General features: G+C 34.6%; 1 protein-coding gene across 3 annotated transcripts in view; it reads left to right on the plus strand.

Annotated features, from left to right (window-relative positions):
- EIF4E (eukaryotic translation initiation factor 4E) overlaps positions 1 to 16155 on the plus strand; it is a 49444-nt gene extending 33289 nt beyond the window's left edge. For all 3 annotated transcript variants that reach the window (XM_030313393.1, XM_030313394.1, XM_030313395.1), the window contains 5 exons: positions 6471 to 6566; positions 9737 to 9800; positions 10511 to 10624; positions 11950 to 12089; positions 14885 to 16155. In XM_030313393.1, the coding sequence (XP_030169253.1) occupies positions 6471 to 6566; positions 9737 to 9800; positions 10511 to 10624; positions 11950 to 12089; positions 14885 to 14999 (529 nt within the window). In that variant the 3' untranslated portion in view covers positions 15000 to 16155. The remainder of the gene's footprint in view (positions 1 to 6470; positions 6567 to 9736; positions 9801 to 10510; positions 10625 to 11949; positions 12090 to 14884) is intronic.
- The last annotated feature ends 3564 nt before the right edge of the window (positions 16156 to 19719 follow it).

The following is a 19719-nucleotide window of genomic DNA, read 5'->3' on the forward strand; positions in this document are numbered from 1 at the left end:
AGCCTGGAATCTGCTTCAGATTCTCTGCCTCCCTCTCTCTCTGTCCCCCCCCCCCCCCACACACACTCTCTCAAAAAGTAAGTAAACATAAAAAAAAATTTTTTTTTTTAAAGTGTCATCAGTAGGGGTGCCTGGGTGGCTCAGTCAGTTGAGCGTCCAGCTTCGGCTCAGGTCCTGATATCATGGTTTGCGAGTTTGAGCCCTACGTCGGGCTGTGTGCTGACAGCTCAGAGCCTGGAGCCTGCTTTGGATTCTGTGTCTCCCTTTCTTTCTGCCCCTCCCCCACTCATGCTTGCTCGCTCGCTCTCTCTCTCTCTCTCAAAAATAAATAAACATTAAAAAAAATTTTTTTTTAAAGTGTCATCAGTAGACAAATGGCCTGTGAGGATTTCAGTTTCTCTATGATTGCACTTCCTGTGTAAAATAGCATCATTTAGAAAAATATTCCAGGATGCTTTATGTTCACATTTTGGTAGTTTCCTCATTATTTACTTAATCTATAATAATTATAAGAAAGCAAATCATCAGAGTACAAGTATATAAAGTAAATGTTCTCTGATTTTCCTCAGATATTCTCTTCTCCATTTTACTTTTCTTCACTCTGTGGAGTAGTCAGTGCTAAATTTGGTTTGTAGTTTTCCAGAGCTTTTCTTTTTTCTTCTTTTAAAATTTTTAATGTTTATTTACTTTTTTTTTTTTTATATTTTTTTATTAAATTTTTTTTTTCAACGTTTATTTATTTTTGGGACAGAGAGAGACAGAGCATGAACGGGGGAGGGGCAGAGAGAGAGGGAGACACAGAATCGGAAACAGGCTCCAGGCTCTGAGCCATCAGCCCAGAGCCCGACACGGGGCTCGAACTCACGGACCGCGAGATCGTGACCTGGCTGAAGTCGGACGCTTAACCGACTGCGCCACCCAGGCGCCCCAATGTTTATTTACTTTTGAGAGACAGGGAGACAGAGCACAAGCAGGGGAGGGACAGGGACAGAGAGAGAGGGAGACACAGAATCGGAAGCAGACTCCAGGCTCTGAGCTGTCAACACAGAGCCTGATGCGGGGCTTGACCTCATGGAGCGTGAGATCATGACCTGAGCCCAAAGTCAGACGCTCAACCAACTGAGCCACCCAGGCGCCCCTCCAGAGCTTTTCAATGTACATATCTTTTTTTTTTTTTTTTTTTTTTTTATACAGGTGACCTTTTTTGTTTGTGCAGATTTGGGCTCATTATTTTAAACTACTGCCTTATAGTAAATGAATATATAGTCATATTAAGCTTATATTAATGAGTATATAGATTTTGTTTTCTATTTACAGTGTTGTAGTGTACACATTCCTATATGTTTTTGTGCACTTGTGTGAATATATTTATAGAAGTTTCAGATTTCTTAGGTTAAAGACTAACTTTTGTAGATAATTGCCAAATTATCCTCCTTTTATCAGTTTAGGCTCTTAGCAGTTTGAGAGTTCCTGGTTTCTACATCTTTGCCAATTGGTGCCATCAGTCTTTTCAGGACCAGATGAACTGGTCCTATTCTGATTTATAAAACCAATGTCTTGTCATTTTGTTTGCATTTCTTTTATTGAAGTTCCAAAGCAGTTTCATATTTATTGATCATTTTTGTTTTTATCTGTGGACAGACTGCTCATTTCTTTTGTCTGTTGAGGTGGAAGGGTGGTATCTTTTAAAGTTTAATTCCAAGCACTATAATTAGGGATGCTAACTCATCCAGGTGGGGCATTAGGTTGAAAATGAATTACCAAATCATTTGTCTTAGAGCATTGTCTGTGGAATTATGTTTTTTACAGGTCTTTTTTTTTTTGGTGGGGGAGGGAGGGGCAGAGGGAGAGAAAATCTCAAACAGGCCTCCATGCCCAGTGCTGGGGGGAGCGTTGGCAGGTGGGAGACTTGATCTCATGATTTCATGACTGTGAGCCAAAATCAAGAGTTGGATGATTCTTAACTCAGGCGCCCCACAGGTTTTTGATATTTATGTAGTCCAGTATCACCTTTCCTCCATGGCTCTGGGTTTCATGTCCGACGTCTTAGGGATAACTTTACCCACATAATTATCCCCCCCTTTTTTTGAAAGTTTATTTATTTGTTTTGAGAGAGAATGTGCATGCGAGTGGGGGAGGGGTAGAGGGAGAGAGGGAGAGGGAGAGAGAGAGAGAGAGAGAGAGAGAGAGAGAATATCCCAAGCAGGCTCCATGCTGAACACGCAGGGCTCTTCTCACAGCCAAGAAAGATCATGACCTGCACTGAAACCAAGAGTCAGTCAACCAACTGAGCCACCCAGGCACCCCTACCCACATAATTATTCTATTAAGTAACTGCATGGTAGTCTCTTTTATGTATGTATATGTTATTTAAGTCAGCAGTTCTCAAACTTTTTGGTCTCATGACCTTTTTATACTCTTAAAAGTTATTGAAAGGGCTCCTGGGTGGGCTCAGTAGGTTAAGCGCCAGACTTCGGCTCAGGTGATGATCTCACGGTTCGCGGGTTTGAGCCCCTTGTCGGGCTCTGTGCCAACAGCTCAGAGCTTGGAGCCTGCTTTGGTTTTGTCTCTCCCTCTCTCTCTCTCTGCCCCTCCCCTGCTTGCTCTCTGTCTCTCTGTCTCTCTTTCAAAAATAAACATTAAAAAAATTTTTTTTAAGTTATTGAAGACTTCACAGAGCTTTGGTTATATAGATTTTTATCTATTTCCATTTATTGTTAGAAAAAGCCGAGAATATGTAAAATTAAATAGTCATTTAGAAAATCCATTGTATGTTAATATAAGTGTTTATATTTTATTTATTTTGAGAGAGAGAGGGAGAAAGGGGCAGAGACAGAGGAAGAGAGAAAATCTCAAGCAGTCTCCACACTGTCATTGCAGAGCCCTGTGCTGGGCTCAAACTCATGAACTGTGAGATCGTGATCTGAGCTGAAGTCGGATGCTTAACCGACTGAGCTACTCAGGCACCCCAACATAAATATTTTATATGAAAAAATATTTAAAAAATATAATGGGAAGTATAGCATCTTTGCATTTTTATAAATCTCTTCAAGTGCCTGACTTAATAGAAGTTAGTTGTATTTTTATAGCTGCTTCTGCATTCAGTCTATGGAGGAGATAACTTGTTTTATATTAAGTATGAGAAAATGTGAAGTCACACAAATTCATGGTTGGAAAATGGAAGAGGGTATTTAATAGCCTTTTAAGCTAATGATAGCCATTCTTCTTTGATACTAGGTTTCTTATAGGTCACCTGCAATGTAAAATCTGAAACCATATCCAAGAACCTTTCTTTCTTTCTTTTCTTTTTTTTTTTTTCCAGTATTTTATTTGTTTTTGAGAGAGAGACAGAGCATGAGTCAGGGAGGTGCAGAGAGAGAGGGAGACAATCTGAAGCAGGCTCTAGGGTCTGAGCTGTCCGCACAGAGCCCAACACGGGCTTGAACTCTTGAGCGGTTAAGATCATGACCTGAGCCAAAGTTGGACGCTTAACTGACTGAGCCACCCAGGTGCCCCTCCAAGAACTTTTCCTACTCTGTTATGTTAAAAAAATCTATTGGCTTGTCTTGCATTTAGAATGGATCTTTTACTCATGCATGATTTTGCAACATCACTGGTCATTTGGAAAACAGTGAGTTATACAGATTTTCTGGATATTGATACTTTTCATTATATAGTATCAAAACAGTAATATTTATATCACTAGTAAACTCACTAAACTTTAGGAAGTTTGTCAAGCTCAACAGGGGCACATGCAGGATTTCCAAAATTCTGATTTTTCCCCTGAAAGCCCACAGTAAAGCATCAGGCTCACTACTTCATTTTCAAGAAATAACCATGGTTTATCTGTCAGTCATGGTTAAAGTGGTGTGCCATGAAAAAAGTGGCTAATTCATTTCACAGTTCAGTTTTTTAAGCATTGTTCTTTGGTGTGCAGAAGTGTTTTTTTGTCGTTTTTGATTTTTTTGCAGAGTATGAAGAAGACTGTATACAGATTGAAATTTAATGAAACCAATAATTACTGCTTCATCAGTTGTATTCTTAGCTAAAACATTGTTGTTACTGTGAGAGGTGGTGATAATAAAGGGTATAGTGACTACTAATACAGTTCGGTCCCACTGTATGAAACTTTGTAAGACACCAGCAGATTCACTGCACCATTGCTTTTGTACCATTAGTATAGATGTTAACAGTGAAAAGTAAAAGAATGCCTTAGCATTATTATGAAAATAGTTTTTACTTATCACATCTTCTGATAAGGGTCTGGGGGTCCCCTAAGTGTCTTGCAAACCACATTTTGATAACTGTGATTTAAATGATCCCTTGTTGAAGGAATGTAAGATGTTTCCAAATTTTCCAGTATTAAGAACATTCTTGTACAACGTTTTTGCCTAGTCATCTAATTATTAGGATAAATTTTTGCATGTTTAATGGCTGAGTGCAGTAAAAAAGACAAAAAGACAATTTTGGTATCATGTTTAATTGAGATATAATTGACCTATTATATTAGTTTCAGGTGTAGCACATAACTCAGTATTTATGCATATTGTGAAATGATCACTATAGAAAGGGTACTTAACATCTGCCATGATAGAGTTACAAAGTTTTTTTCCTTGTGATGAGAACTTTTATTGTTTCTTAGCAACTTTCATACACATAATACATTGATATTAACTGTAGTCACCATGTTGTATGTTACATAGTTAGGAGTTATTTATTTTATAACTGGAAGTTTGTTACCTTTTGACTGCTTTCACCCTTTTTCACCCTACCCCTACTTCTAGCAACCAGTCTGTTCTCTGTGTCTATGAGGTTGTTTTTTTTGTTTTTTAAGATTCCACATATAAATGAGATCATATGGTATTTGTCTTATTTCTTTGTTTCACTTAGTTAGCATAATGCCCTCAACGTCCATTCAGTGTTGCAAATGACAAGATTTCTTCCTTTTTTTGGGGGGGGGGGTGGGCGAATAAATATCCATGGCGTACATACAACACTTATTTTATCCATTCATTCTTTGATCGACGCTGACGTTGTTTGCACATCTTGACTTTGTAAGTAATGCTGCATGAACATGAGAGTGCATATTTTTTTTTGAGTTAGTGTTTTCATTTTATTCCGATAAATAACCCAGAAGTAGAATTGCTAGATGATATGGTAGTTCAATTTTTAATTTTTTGAGGAAAGATTGAATTAATTTTGGAAGACCAAAGTATAGTACTTGACCTTACATTTATGTTTAATAATTTTTATGCCTTTCCTTTTTTCTTTTTTATCCTCCTTGATAGTGGGTTGGCAAATTCAAATTATCAAGTGGATGTTGAAATGCATCTCATTTTTATGTCAGATTATCCAAACATTAATCATGGAGTTATGAAATATATATATATGTATCTGTTTGGAAACCTATCTTTTGGTAACATTTTTGTCAATGAGAAAATAAAATTCTCCTTTTGAGTTACCTTAGGTATAGTAATTCAGACAATATAATTGTTCTGAAGATGTTATCTTGGGATATTTAATTATAACTTTGATGTGACAGGAGTTTATCTTCCAGGTATTAGAATAAACTTTTAACAGGTATATACAGATATGGAGAAACTAGTGTACATTATTTCAGAATATATCTATGGTAGCATTACTCAATGAATCTCTTTATTTTGTTATTTTCCTATTGGTGTGTTTGAGTAAACAGAATTTATTAATAGTTTCCCCTCTTTTTTAGAAGTCCTATTATCCCCTCTTGGCTAATACCTTTTCATTTCTCTAAAGATCCAGCTTTCTTGTCCCTACTTTCCTTTCTGGTTAAGTACTTCCACTCTTTTTTCTTGAGTAACTGCTTGATATCTTGGTTATAGCACTTAGCACACTGTAATTGTCTCTCTACTACATTTCTGTGAATTACTCTGCGGGATGAGCCTCAATGGGTCTGTAAAGTATAGCAGAGAATCTGTTATGAAGTAGGTATAAAATACATACTTTAAAAATGAAAGAAAACTCATTTTTTGCCAGTGTAATCTACCATTTAAAATTATTCTTAAAACAAATTTTTAATTGTGTTAGACTACACATACCATAAAATTTACCATCTTAACCGTTTTCATCTTACATAACTAAAACTCTGTACTCATTAAACAATTGTGCATTCCCTTTCCTTCTAGCCCCTGCCATTCTACTTTCTGCCTCTCTGAGTTTCATTACTTTAGGTACCTAATTCAAGTAGAATCATGTTTTGTCTTTTTTGATTGACTTATTTCACTTAATGTCCTCAAGGTTCATTCTCAGAATTTCCTTTTTAAGTCTGATAAGTATTCTACTGTATGTTTGTTTATACCACATTTTGTTTATCTGTTCATCTGTTAGTGAACACTTGGGTTGCTTCTGCCCTTTGGCTATTGTGAAGAATGCTGCTAGGAATGTGAGTGTAATAAAACTACCATTTTTTTTTAACGCTGACTTTTTACTTGTAGATGGGCACTCTGGTTTTTTAAAAATGATAAAAGCAAAACTTGGCAAGCAAACCTTCGGCTGATCTCTAAGTTTGATACTGTTGAAGACTTTTGGGCGTAAGTAACCATTTTAGAATGTTTATTTTATGAATTGTGTAATTTTTCATTTTAAATCACTCATAAAATGAAGGGACGGTGAATAGTTAATAAATATTCATCTGTAGACCTACCTTTTTGTTTTTCCATCTCCTCACAACTGTTCATTTCTCATCATTTAGAAAGCTTCAGTCTCATCATCCTTTAGCCCTGTGTATATTCTTTATTCCTTGTCCCAAAAGATTCTTCTTTTGAAAGTCCTTTATTGCTTCTAGAACTTTGACAATTTGTTGGAACATGTCCTTTTCTTGGTTGCCTAGATACATCTGTCCTATACTCCAGAGCTTTGTTAGGTTCCCATTTGTGCAAACTCTTTTTGGTATAACATCTGGGATTTCCTGTACTAAGGATTCTGAGATTTAAAAAACTGAAGTCCTCAAAATTCAGGTTTGTCCAAGTGTCTTTGATGTTAGTTGATCAACTTCAAGAAGAATAGTTGAAATACCTTTGAGATTTTGTTTCAGATTTAGCAAAAAGTTCAGATTTGGGGGTCAAACCTTTGCTTGACTCAGTATAAAATCGTAAAGTCTTTTCAAGACGTTTTATAATATTGATTCTTTAAAACAAAGTTCATTTAGTATGTAATTTTATTTGGAAAGTAATTTGCATTTCAAAGATAAAACTTGTTTAAAAAGATTTTTAAGAGCTGTAAATTAACTAGCAGTTACCTAAAAATTCTAATTTGTACATCTGGTATATTTTTAGATCATGTATCTGTATTGAATCAATGAGCAGCTCTTCTGTATTAACATAACCGTATGCCTGAGTATATTTTGCCCACACTAAGAACAGATTGTCAGAAGATTCATATACGTATACTTCCTCCAGGACAGAAACAATATTCTTTTGTATCTTTCCAGTGCTTTGCCCATAATAGATATTTAGTATACGTTTGAATCACTGAGGAAAAAAAGCATAGAATAATTAGAGAAAACTGTAAAATTGTGAAGTAGGCAAGTAGGCACTTTAAGAGTGGTCACTTCATATTGCAATCATTGACTTTTTTAAGTAATGAAACTATATTTAAATCCCCAGTTATTCATAGATCTGGTTGTCTAGTTAAACTAGGGTTATTTTGCCCTTCATCAAAACATCAGATGATTTTTTTTCCCTTAATTGTATTTGAGTCTTCTAAACCAAGTCTCCTATGGAGGAGGAAGAGCAAGAGTCTTGAACCATTTCCCTCACGGAATCAGAGCTGCGTTTATTTAGTTTGGTTAGCTTTCACCATTGTACATAATTAGGTTTCTAAGTGGGCCTCTAATTTAGAATATGGCTGCACACTTTAGTTATGTGTAAGCAATGTCATTGCATAGTGGACTTTTATAGTGTAATTTAGACATATGAAGGAATCCTTTAGCTTTCTGTGAATATCTAAGCACTTCTTAATTTCTCATTTTTTTCTGGCAGATGTAGTGGTAAACAACTGTTGAGCCCTTTGGGATTTATGCAGTTTTGTCTATAGTGTTCTGATTCTGTTTAGATTGTATCATTACAAATTTTCTTTACTGTAACTTGCTAAGAGACCTTAGAGCATCATGAAGGAGAAAGGAGGCACATAAAGAAGCATTGGTCATATCTACCTTGAATGCCATTGAAGACAGCTACTCCACCCTGTCCATTAATTTTATAAAGTAGTGGTCCTAATTTTATAGTTACTGTTAGTATCCAGGCCTCTGTTGTTGCCTAGAGGGAGCTGCCAGTGATAATGTAGTTTGGGAAGAGTGACCGTTAAGTAGAGTAACTCGACAAACCTTATTCAGCCTTATGCTACCCTCCACCAAATTGAATTCATATATTACCCTGTGGAATATGATTCAAAGGATGCCAGAATCTTTCTTAAGACTACTTGAAGTATTTCTAGACTTGTTTAAAATAGCATCAAGAGAATCTGACTAAAGATAACAGCATTGTCCATGGTCTGCAGATGTAGTAAAGATCATATTTCTGCATCTGATATTGGAGACAGGCAAAGCATTCTTATTCTGCTGCCAATTTTATAACAATTTTGCTATAAGAAACTTTAGAAGACCAAATGATTTAGCCTTCTACCTTCAGGCTAGTGAGTATCTAAGTCATCTCACGTGTTACTCTGTTACATTGATATTTTGAGAGAGAGAGAGAGAGAGAGAACATTTATTTATTTATTTTGAGAGAGAGTGCCAGTAGGGAAGGGGCAGAGAGAGAAGGAGAGAGAGAGAATCCCAAGCAGGCTCTGTGCTGTCAGTGCAGAGTCAGATGCGGAGCTTGAGCTCATGATCCGTGAAATCATAACCTGAGTTGAAACCAAGAGTCAGGCTTAAGCGACTGAGTCACTCAGGTGCCCCTCTACCCTATGTTTAAGGGATTAAAATCACAAGGAGTAGGTCCTGGAACTGTTGTTTTGTTTTGAAAGGTTCCCAAACGATTGCTATGCTGACTGACTAGTAATGATTGCGATATTTGAGACCCATTGGTCTGTTCTACTCTTGGATACCTTCATGGATATTAGTGTTATTTTATTTCAGTCATGCAGTCCTGATAGTTGGGAAGTGTATCTTGCTTTCTCTTGGTTTGTCTTATGTGCTGAAAAAAAATTTTTTTTACATTTATTTTTGAGAGAGAGAGACAGAACACAACTGGGGGAGGGGCAGAGAGAGAAGGAGACAGAGAATCTGAGTTGTCAGCACAGAGCCGGACACAGGGCTCGAACTCATAAACTGTGAGATCATGACCTGAGCCGAGGTTGGACGCTTCACCGACTGAGCCACCCAGGCATCCTCTTATGTGTTTAAAACTACTTGTTAATAGCGCCATAAATTCTTTCACGTATTTAAAGCCACCTCATCCCACCTAGTCTCAGATTCTCATACATACATATGTATACATTGAGTTAACTAATACATCAAAATATACTTTTGTCAAAATAAAATCATTAAAAATATTGCCTTGAGAATCATCAAATGCTGATTCTTGAACTGACCATTATTAAGGTATCTCTTTGGTCCAGTTCAGAAATTGACTCAGTAGAAAAACGAGTAAACATAAACTTTTATCTTTTAATTTTTATCATATTCTCTAAATGTATATGTGAGCACCTAAACTCTGCATTACATATTTTATGTTTATAATTGTCCTTTTGTTTTACCTAGTCTGTACAACCACATCCAATTGTCTAGTAATTTAATGCCTGGCTGTGACTACTCACTTTTTAAGGTATGTTTAATCAGTGATTTCATATATTTTAAGACTGGACCATTCAGTTATTTATTAAGAACTCTTGTCAGAAACTTAGGAATAGTTAATGCTCTGAGGTTTTCTGAGGTTTGGAGAATAATTAAATTAGTTTTACTAGACTTTAGCATTAACCAATTTTGGCTTATTGCTATAAATAATTGAAATTGAGAGTCTGACTCTGGGTACACACTGTCGTTGATTTTTGCAGAGAGCTTTGATATCCAGTCTAGTCTCTTTATATATTTGAGTAGACCAAAGTAAGTCCAGAGTTTTGTCAAGAATTCTTAACTTGGGGTGCATTGGTCCTTGGGATATTTATAAGTGGGTTCTGTCAAGTGGTAGGGGGGTTGGAGGGGCATTCATTAACTCTGAAATTGCATAATTTTTACATACATTTTTTAGGCATAGAAATGTATGTAATTTTTCAAAGTTATCTGTTACTCAGTGTTTAAGAACCTCCAAATTAAATGAAATCCAAGGTTTGATAGCTAGAAGTATCTAAGTCAAGTCTCTAATTCTCCAATTCCATGCTTCTGGCTTTAATTCTTGTATGCTTTTCCCCCCACTACATCAATAAGTTTTATAGAGAATAAAGTAAAAAGTTGACAGAGTTGTTGCTTGCTCTTTCTAGTGATCTCTTCAGTTAAAGTAACAATTTTGCCTGATATTGTTATCTACTAACCTTTTAGGATGGTATTGAGCCTATGTGGGAAGATGAGAAAAACAAACGAGGAGGACGATGGTTAATTACATTGAACAAACAGCAGAGACGAAGTGATCTGGATCGCTTTTGGCTAGAGACAGTAAGGTTTTAAAATTATAAAGTAGTTTTGGCATATTAAAACTTACTTTGCATTGCATTTTAAATTGATTACCTAATTGAAAAGATAAGAATGCCCACCCTATAAAATCTAAGCCGGCAATTAATCATGTGAATACTGTATATTTTACATACTGGTACAGTGAAACCGTGTACCACATTACAGATCAGATAGAAAGTGATTGGCAGTTGACTCTCACCTTCCACAGTAAGCTCATCCTGGTCATTTCATTAACTTCAAAATTATAGAGCCTCACATTTTGTATGATGTAAGTTTTTACAACCCTGTTAGAGTATTACTTTGTATACTAAATTTTTTATATCAGTGAAGCAAACAGTGAAATTGTAGCTTGGTATTATTCATCTTCTATGTTATGATATAATCTGGAAATTTGGCTTTATAAGATGTAAATTAAATAAGAAATAATTGACATTTTGTATAGTGAGAAGTCCTAAACCCCAAGCTGTCAGGAATAAGGATGATAGTCTCTTGTGTATTTTCATCATTCGGCACGGTGTCTTGCTTATAGTTAGCACTTACTAAATTAAGCAGTTAGTGAATATTTGAATGAATAGGAGGTTTTTTTTGGTAAATGGAGAGACTTAATTTTGCTTTTGGGGGAGATTATCAGTAAATACCATTTTAGAATTCCACGTTAAAGTTTTGTAAGATGACAAAAGTTCTGGAGATGGATGGTTGTGATAGTTGTGAATATACTTACACCACTGAACCGTTCCCTTAAAAATGGTTAAAGCGGTTTAATGTCACGTGTCATCTATACTCAAAAAAATTTTTTTAATGGTTAAAATGGTAAATTTTTAAAAATTCTTTATTAAATGGTAAATTTTATATATATTCGCCACAATAAAAAAAATTAGAAAATGGCTCTGAAAAACCGCAAGAACAAGAGGCAGTTAATCTAACCATGAGTAACTATTTGGTTATTTTTAATATAATGACAACTCTTCAGTCATTCTATTAATATTTGTTTGCTGGCAAGTATAAGCAGCAGCAGAGCAAATGAATATTAAGATAATTTGCCTTTTATATGTCCCCTGATATCAATTGCCCCATTTGCTGAAACAGTTAAAACAACTGTTAGTGTTCTTGTTATTAAATAAAGAAACATGTGAATTCTTAAAAAGTCAGGACAAAGAACTATAAACATAAATATAATTTAGACATTCAAGAAGTCAACTTGATTTAGAAACTTTCTTAGTTTTGTATGTATACACATACATAAGGGACATTTGCAGTTTAATAAGCAGTAAATAATCTATTTAATTTGGGATTAATTTTTTTTTAAGCTGCTGTGCCTTATTGGAGAATCTTTTGATGACTACAGTGATGATGTATGTGGAGCTGTTGTTAATGTTAGAGCTAAAGGTGATAAGATAGCAATATGGACTACTGAATGTGAAAACAGAGAGGCTGTTACACATATAGGGTAAGTTTTGCTGTTTGTACACTTCCTTTAAAATATTAAGATAACTAAAAGCAGAAGTACTGTTATTTATAGCTTTAAAAATACTTGGATTCGTAGATCATTATTTTCCTTGTGTTTTCATAAACACTTTAATAATCTTGAACTACTCTAGTGGTTTTTAGTGTCTTGTTCATATTTTTTTTTAATTTTTGTAAAATTCTTTTTCCTAGCAATGGAGTATATAATCACCAGAACCCTGAATTCTGGTGTGTGGCATTTTGTTCATTTATCAAATGAGAATATTAAGTCTTTTTTCTATTTTAAAACCATAACATAACGTGAATATGTAACACCCATAATAGTTCAGTGAGCATTGACAAGTGGTATATGTGTATCCTGTGCATGTTTTGTAATCACTGTACATAACATTTTCAGTGAAATTTAAGTGATAGTATCTTAATTTTGTCCATATTTAAAACCCACATGTATATGTTTTGACACTTTTTTTGGTAAATACTATTCCTTGCAAAAATTGCCTGTTGTTTTCCCCCCAAAATGTTGTCAGTGTTAACTGGGAATTTCTTTTCACTACATTTAAATTAGTAAAATTTGACTTTAAATTTTGTATTAAAATTATGTATTGGTCATAGGTCACAGAATGTTCAGTTTACCCTTTGTGATTTCTTTTTTTTTCAAACATTATGAATTCTCCTATGAACATAATTCCTTTCTTTATTAAAAAAAAGTATGGGGGGTGCCTGGGTGGCTCAGTCAGTTAAGCGTCCGACTTCAGCTCAGGCCATGATCTCACAGCTTGTGAGTTCGAGCCCCACGTCGGGCTCTGTGTGGACAGCTCAGAGGCTGGAGCCTGCTTCGGATTCTGTGTCTCCCTCTCTCTCTGCCCCTTCCCTGCTCATGCTGTGTCTCTCTCTGTCTCAAAAATAAATAAACATTAAAAAAAAAAAAAAAGTATGGGGATTTTCCAGATTTCGTTCTACAGAGGTTTTCAGTAAAAGAAGTTGACTGTTAATTTGTCATCACGTTCTTTTTTTTTTTTTTTTAATACTTATTTTGAGAGAAAGCATGAGCAGGGGAGGGGAGAGAGAGGGAGAAAGAGAATCTCAAGCAGGCTTTGCCCTGTCCTGTCAGCGCAGAGCCCCACGCATGGCTCGATCCCACGAACTGTGAGATCATGACCTGAGCCGAAATCAAGAGTCAGATGCTTAACTGACTGAGCCCCCCAGTGCCCCAATTTGTCATCATATTCTTAATCTTTCTGTCAGCATCAAAACTTAATAGTTGTGGGGATTTCATGTTGGAAATCAATTAAAAAAATGAGCATGAATTTCTTTCCTGTGAAAATCTTGTATTTGTGTCAATATTAAAAATTATTGAAATCTTTGTAAAACATTTGACTTCAGTTTTTCAAGGGAAGATTATTAATTAATTTATTTATTTTGAGTGAGACCAAGAACACGAGCAGGGAAGGGTCAGGGAGAGAGGGAGAATCCCAAGCAGGCTCCACGTGGTCAGTGTACAGAGTGAGACTGGGGGCTCAAACTCAGGAGCTGCAAGATCATGATGACCTGAGCCAAAATCAAGTCAGTCCTTCACTTATTAACCTCATGAGCCACTCAGGTGCCCTGGGAAGATTTTTTTTAATTTTTTTTATTTTTTTATTCTTCCAAGTTATATGGCTCAGTGCAGTGCTCTGGCTTTCTGGCATTTTTAATGATTATGTATAATGGAAAAGAATACATTGTTTCATAATATACATCTGATAATAGTTATAATTTTAGTTATCATGAAATTATTTTTAGAACCTTTATTTGAAGGAAGGTAGAAGCTTCTGGAAGGTGGAGTATGAATAAAACTGCCCTAGTATCCTATTGGAGAATTTAGCTCCATGAAAATATATATCCCTTTTATTTTATTTTGGTGTTTATTTTTGAAGTTTTGCTATTTTTTCTTTAGAATAAATATCTATATTCCTAAATTTACCTGTCATGCTCTCTATGATCTGTCCCCAATTTTACCTTGTCAGCCTTTTTGCTCATATTTTCTTCCTTAAGGACTGTTGCCACACAGCCTTATTTTTGTTCCCCAGCCTTCAGATGTGTTTCATTTTCTCAGCATTTTACTTTTAACCTCGTGACTTTTAAAGGGGAACTTTCTCTAATTTCAAAGATAAGATTAGATCATCTTTGTTAGTATCACAACCCCTATACTTACTTTTGGCACTCATCATAGTTTATTCTTAAAATAGAGTCACATGTTATTTGGAAAGTAGGTTGTAGAGTTAGTATATAAGGCAGAAATCATGTTTATAAATTACCCTCAAAATGCCATAAAGTAAGAAGTATGATAAATGTAATTTGCAGTATCATACAATATTTATTATGTGTTATATGAAAAGTATAATTGTAGCATTTTAGAGAGAATTAAAGTAGACCTATGTAGGCATTAATTTTATATAAATTATGCATGTGATACAGCTCTACCCTATGTATGTGGGATTATTTGTTTATAAATAATCAAATACTATAAACACCCAGGAACTGTCCATACTTTGCTTATTATTGATTTATTAATAATTACAATGCCTGATAACATCCTGATAACACAATAGAATCTCAAATATTGTTTAAGTGATTAGCCAAGATTGTTGTGGAAATGAAGAGTATATTTTGTTGAAAGGAAAAGTGCATGCAATGTCCTGTTTCACTCTCTAGATATTTTTTATATATAAAGAATAATCTGAATTTGGTGTGTGTGAATAAAAATTAACAGCTCCTTTTTTCTTTTGCTTCTTCTAGGAGGGTATACAAAGAAAGGTTAGGACTTCCTCCAAAGATAGTGATTGGTTATCAGTCCCATGCAGACACAGCTACTAAGAGCGGCTCCACCACTAAAAATAGGTTTGTTGTTTAAGAAGACACCTTCTGAGTATTCTCATAGGAGACTGCGTCAAGCAATCGAGATTTGGGAGCTGAACCAAAGCCTCTTCCAAAGCAGAGTGGACTGCATTTAAATTTGATTTCCATCTAAATGTTGCTAAGATATAAGAGAAGTCTCATTCGCCTTTGTCTTGTACTTCTGTGTTCACTTTTTTTTTTTTTTTTTTTTTTGGCTAGAGTGTCCATTATCCCAATCAAAGAATTACAGTACACATCATCCCCAGAATCCATGAATGTGTTCCTGGCCCACTCTGTAATAGCTTAGTAGAATTACCATTATAAACACATTTTACCCATCCACAATATTCAAAAAAGAACTTGCATTTCTATACCTTAAAGGAAAAAATTCTGTTTATGTTCCATTGTATGCAGGAGCATATTTTGCTGGTTTGAAAGAGTATGATGCATACAGTTTTCTAGCAATTTTCTTTGTTTCTTTTTACAGCATTGTCTTTGCTGTACTCTTGCTGATGGCTGCTAGATTTTAATTTATTTGTTTCCCTACTTGATAACATTAGTGATTCTGATTTCAGTTTTTCATTTGTTTTGCTTTTGTTTTTTTCCTCATGTAACATTGGTGAAGGATCCAGGAATATGACACAAAGGTGGAATAAACATTAATTTTGTGCATTCTTTGGTAATTTTTTTGTTTTTTTGTAACTACAAAGCTTTGCTACAAATTTATGCATTTCATTCAAATCAGTGATCTATGTTTGTGTGATTTCCTAAACATAATTGTGGATTATAAAAAAAAATGTAACATCATAATTACATTCCTAATTAGAATTAGTATGTTTTTGTATCTTTATGCTGTATTTTAACACTTTGTATTACTTAGGTTGTTTTGCTTTGGTTAAAAAATGGCTCAAGTAGAAAAGCGGTCCCATTCATATTAAGACAGTGTACAAAACTGTAAATAAAATGTGTACAGTGAATTGTCTTTTAGACAACTAGATTTGTCCTTTTATTTCTCCATCTCTATAGAAGGAATTTGTATTTCTTATTGCCAGGCAGTCTCTATTGTGTCTTATAGTGTCTTCCACGTGAACAGCATAAGTTTGGAGCACTAGTTTATTATGTTTATTATAATTTTTAATAAATTGAATAGGTAGCATATATATGGAATTAAATTGATGTGACTATCTTTGTTTTTTTATAAAGGAAGGCATAGTCCTTCAGTCATAGGTAAATAATGTACTCTTAATGTATTAAAACACAAGAGAATTGTTATCTTGGTGCATTACCATTTGATTGGTAGGAATGGTAGTTGTAAAACTTGGTTGCTGAATTGAGATGTTCTTTTGTAAGTGTCAAAATGATAGCATAGGGAAAGAGTACAGGTGGTGGGGGCATATACATTAAGAATTTTGTTAGTGTTGCTGTCTAAATAGAATGGAATAAACAGGTACGAAGACTTATATTTATATTGGTAAATTGGTGTAGTATGGTTTTATGTAAATTTGAAACGTGATCTACTCGTTGTAGGCATTTGAAAGCACATTTGAAAAATTTTGTATATAGTTGTGTATTTCAGATGCAGTAAAATGAAATGGCTATTGTAGACAAAAGAATAAGCTAAACTTCTAGATAGAATGAAAATGATTAGATGAGAGGAAAATTTGTGTTTAAATAGTCATTATGAATTAATCATTTAAGAACTGAAAAGTTTGACAAAACTCATATAAAGTAAACATGAAATTAATAATATTGACTTCATTGAAGAATTTTAAAACTTCAGTTTAAAGGGTGCCACAGGCTACCATCTGAGTACTCTCAATACCACAGACACCTCTTGTTCAGTATTCTAGAAACACTGAATCTCTTGTGTTTATAATCTCACTAGACTATAGCTAATATCTGCTGCTTAAGCTTGGGTGCTTGGTTAAGTGATTTATTGTCTGTGTTGATATGTGTAGTTGTGAGCACTTCAAGAGCTTGCTTGTAAGTGATGGTGGTGTGTTGGCAATGGGTGGGATTGGAGTAGTATATCTATTAGAAATTAATGCTCTAGTTCCTTAATTCTAAGATGCAGTCCATTTGAAGAAGCATCAGCTTTCAGGAGTGGAGGAGGAATAATGCATTAAATGTACACATTTCTGAATTTTAAAAAACCTGATTTATAACAAGCATTTGATTATCCTTATCATTACCATTTTAGAATCATAATCAGTTTTATTTTAAGTCTTTTCCCAGTGGGTGGGGAGGATGATAAATTACTGAGTCACTTTTGGCAGATGCCACCTAAGTATTACAGTGACTTGCAACTTTTCATAATTTCATTAGCGTCTTTTCTAAATATAAGATTAGACTATATGATTTTTCTAACTTTTTTCTCCCTGTCCAACAGGATATTATAAATAAATATATTTTCATAATAGAGAATTAAAATCTTTTAACAGAAGAATTGTAATTAATTGTAGGGTGTGACATATTTAACCAATTTAATTGTTAATCCAATTCTACAGAAGGATTTGAGACATACTGTATAAGAATTAAGTAATTACAATACTTATGTAATACTTACTTTGTGCCAGACAGTGTTCTAAGCACTTTACATGCACTTTAACCTGCACAGTAATTATTTGATGTAGGTGCTGTTATCCCTATTTTATAGATGAAACAGAAGCAGTGAGGATGTAAGTCACTGTACAGCTTGTAAATTGCAAAGTGTGGATTTCATTCCAGAGACCCTGTAAATCACATCATACTCTTAATCTTAATAGTGTAGAGCCTATCTTAAAGTCTGTGGTAAATCACATCAGATTGTAGTCATTTTATAGGCCAGGCATTTTACTTACATTTTATTTCCTTTGGTAATGAAAACGTAAAATAGACAGTCCCCCTAGGCTCACTCTGTTAGCAATCAACTAAATTAATCATCTGGAGGAGTTTTGAGAATGTGGAGAAAAAGATACAGGAGTTCACAGATACTGTTCAGTTGTATCAGTTAAGTGGATATTTTCATATACAACTTTTAAGTGTCTATATCCTGTTATCTTCTAAAATAAATGGTAAAATAAAGCAAAATTTTCAAGTTGATAGGAGTAAAGCTTCTTAAATACCATAGTTTGCATTTAAAAGGATAATTTTCTAAGGCAGTGTGATAATGCGATGTTTTACATTTTAAAATTAAAACAAGTTAATGACAAGTCTCTGTGCTACTTTTTATCTCTAATTGTTACGGAGTGTCTTCATTATTTAGAAGGGGGAAAAAACAACTGAGTTTTCTCACTCAAGAGTCAGATTCTAGACAAATGCAAGATTTTAGATCAGATTGACATTAAAAAACAAAACACTGGGTCATTGCAATCCAGTGTCTCTGTGCACCAGTTAGAAATTGAGAATGTATAGAAATTTCTACAGCAATTTGATATTGCTGTTGCATTAAAGTTTATCATTTTTCTAGTAATTTTTGAAAACGTGTTTTACAAAAATGTTTTTGACAGCAATTTAGGCGTTGAAACTGGTCCTTCACATATAATTTGAGAAACACTACTCTTAGGTGGTTTTCCTCAGGAGCCAAGGCCAGCTCATTTGCCCATCCTTCCCTAAAACAACTAGGTTTGTTATTCATCTCCTCACAACTATTGGACTTGGTGTCAAAATTTCATTTCTAAACTGTAGCATCTTTAAATAATACTGTGTGGTATCCTGCTTACTATGAATTCCAAAGTAGACATTAGGCAGCCTTCCTAGTTACCTTGGGTAGTTTATACTTCAGTGTTCCTGTTGCTATTCCATTGCTAGAAGCAAGAAATGAAATTGCAGGCATGCGATCACGTGTGGTACTAGGTTTTTCTTTTTAATTGAGAGGAACCAATTTTCACATTTTAATCTTGTCCCGTTTCTTTTAATTCACAACTTGTAATTCCTCATAGTTTTGCACAGAGGTTCTGTTCCTGCGTTTCCTATCCACACCCCCCCCCCCCACCCAAGATATGTATTGAGTCGTTACATTTGTTGTGTTCTAGGTGAGGGGCCTAACAGCAGAAAACAGAATGAACTAGACTCTGCTTCAAACTTTTAAAAGCAGACATGTCTTAAAAATAAACAGATCTCTCCATAAGGTTCTACAGTTTTTGTTATTGAAATAGAACTCCTAGGGTCTCTGTTACTAGGGATTAGTAGTCTGGAGGTACATAGAAGGTGAGGTGGTTTAACCATGAGTGAACATCACACTAGGTAGGACTAAACCCTCGCAGGCAAAGAACAGCTTTTGCAAGACTTAATTTTTATATTACTGAAATCTATGATTGTCCAAGAAAAATTTGGTTCTTTTTTGATTATGTGATTTTACTTTTTAATAATTACAACTTTCATTTAACATACTGAGTATTGTGAAACATTTTAAATGTGATTGTGTCTACATTGGCATGGTTGTATAGATCCTCTAGCCACCTCCCCAAAATACCTAAAGTGTTTTTTCCTTTCACATTTGACCAAACAATGCATGCTTATTGTATTTTGACTACAGAAAGGTAGAAGGTGAAAATTTCCTTTCTTATTCAAACCCACTCTTTTTTCAAGGTACCTCTCAAATTTCTAGTAAATGTCTAAATTTCTGTGCACACACCAGACACATGTGTGTGCACATGTGTGTAACTTTTCTTTGGACACAGATCATTTTGGTAGCATTTTCTCATTTAATAATTTTGGACATTTTTACCTTGAATTGCACATATAGAACATTGTTT

Source organism: Lynx canadensis, chromosome B1, assembly GCF_007474595.2.
Source record: "Lynx canadensis isolate LIC74 chromosome B1, mLynCan4.pri.v2, whole genome shotgun sequence".
NCBI classification, from domain to species: domain Eukaryota; kingdom Metazoa; phylum Chordata; class Mammalia; order Carnivora; family Felidae; genus Lynx; species Lynx canadensis.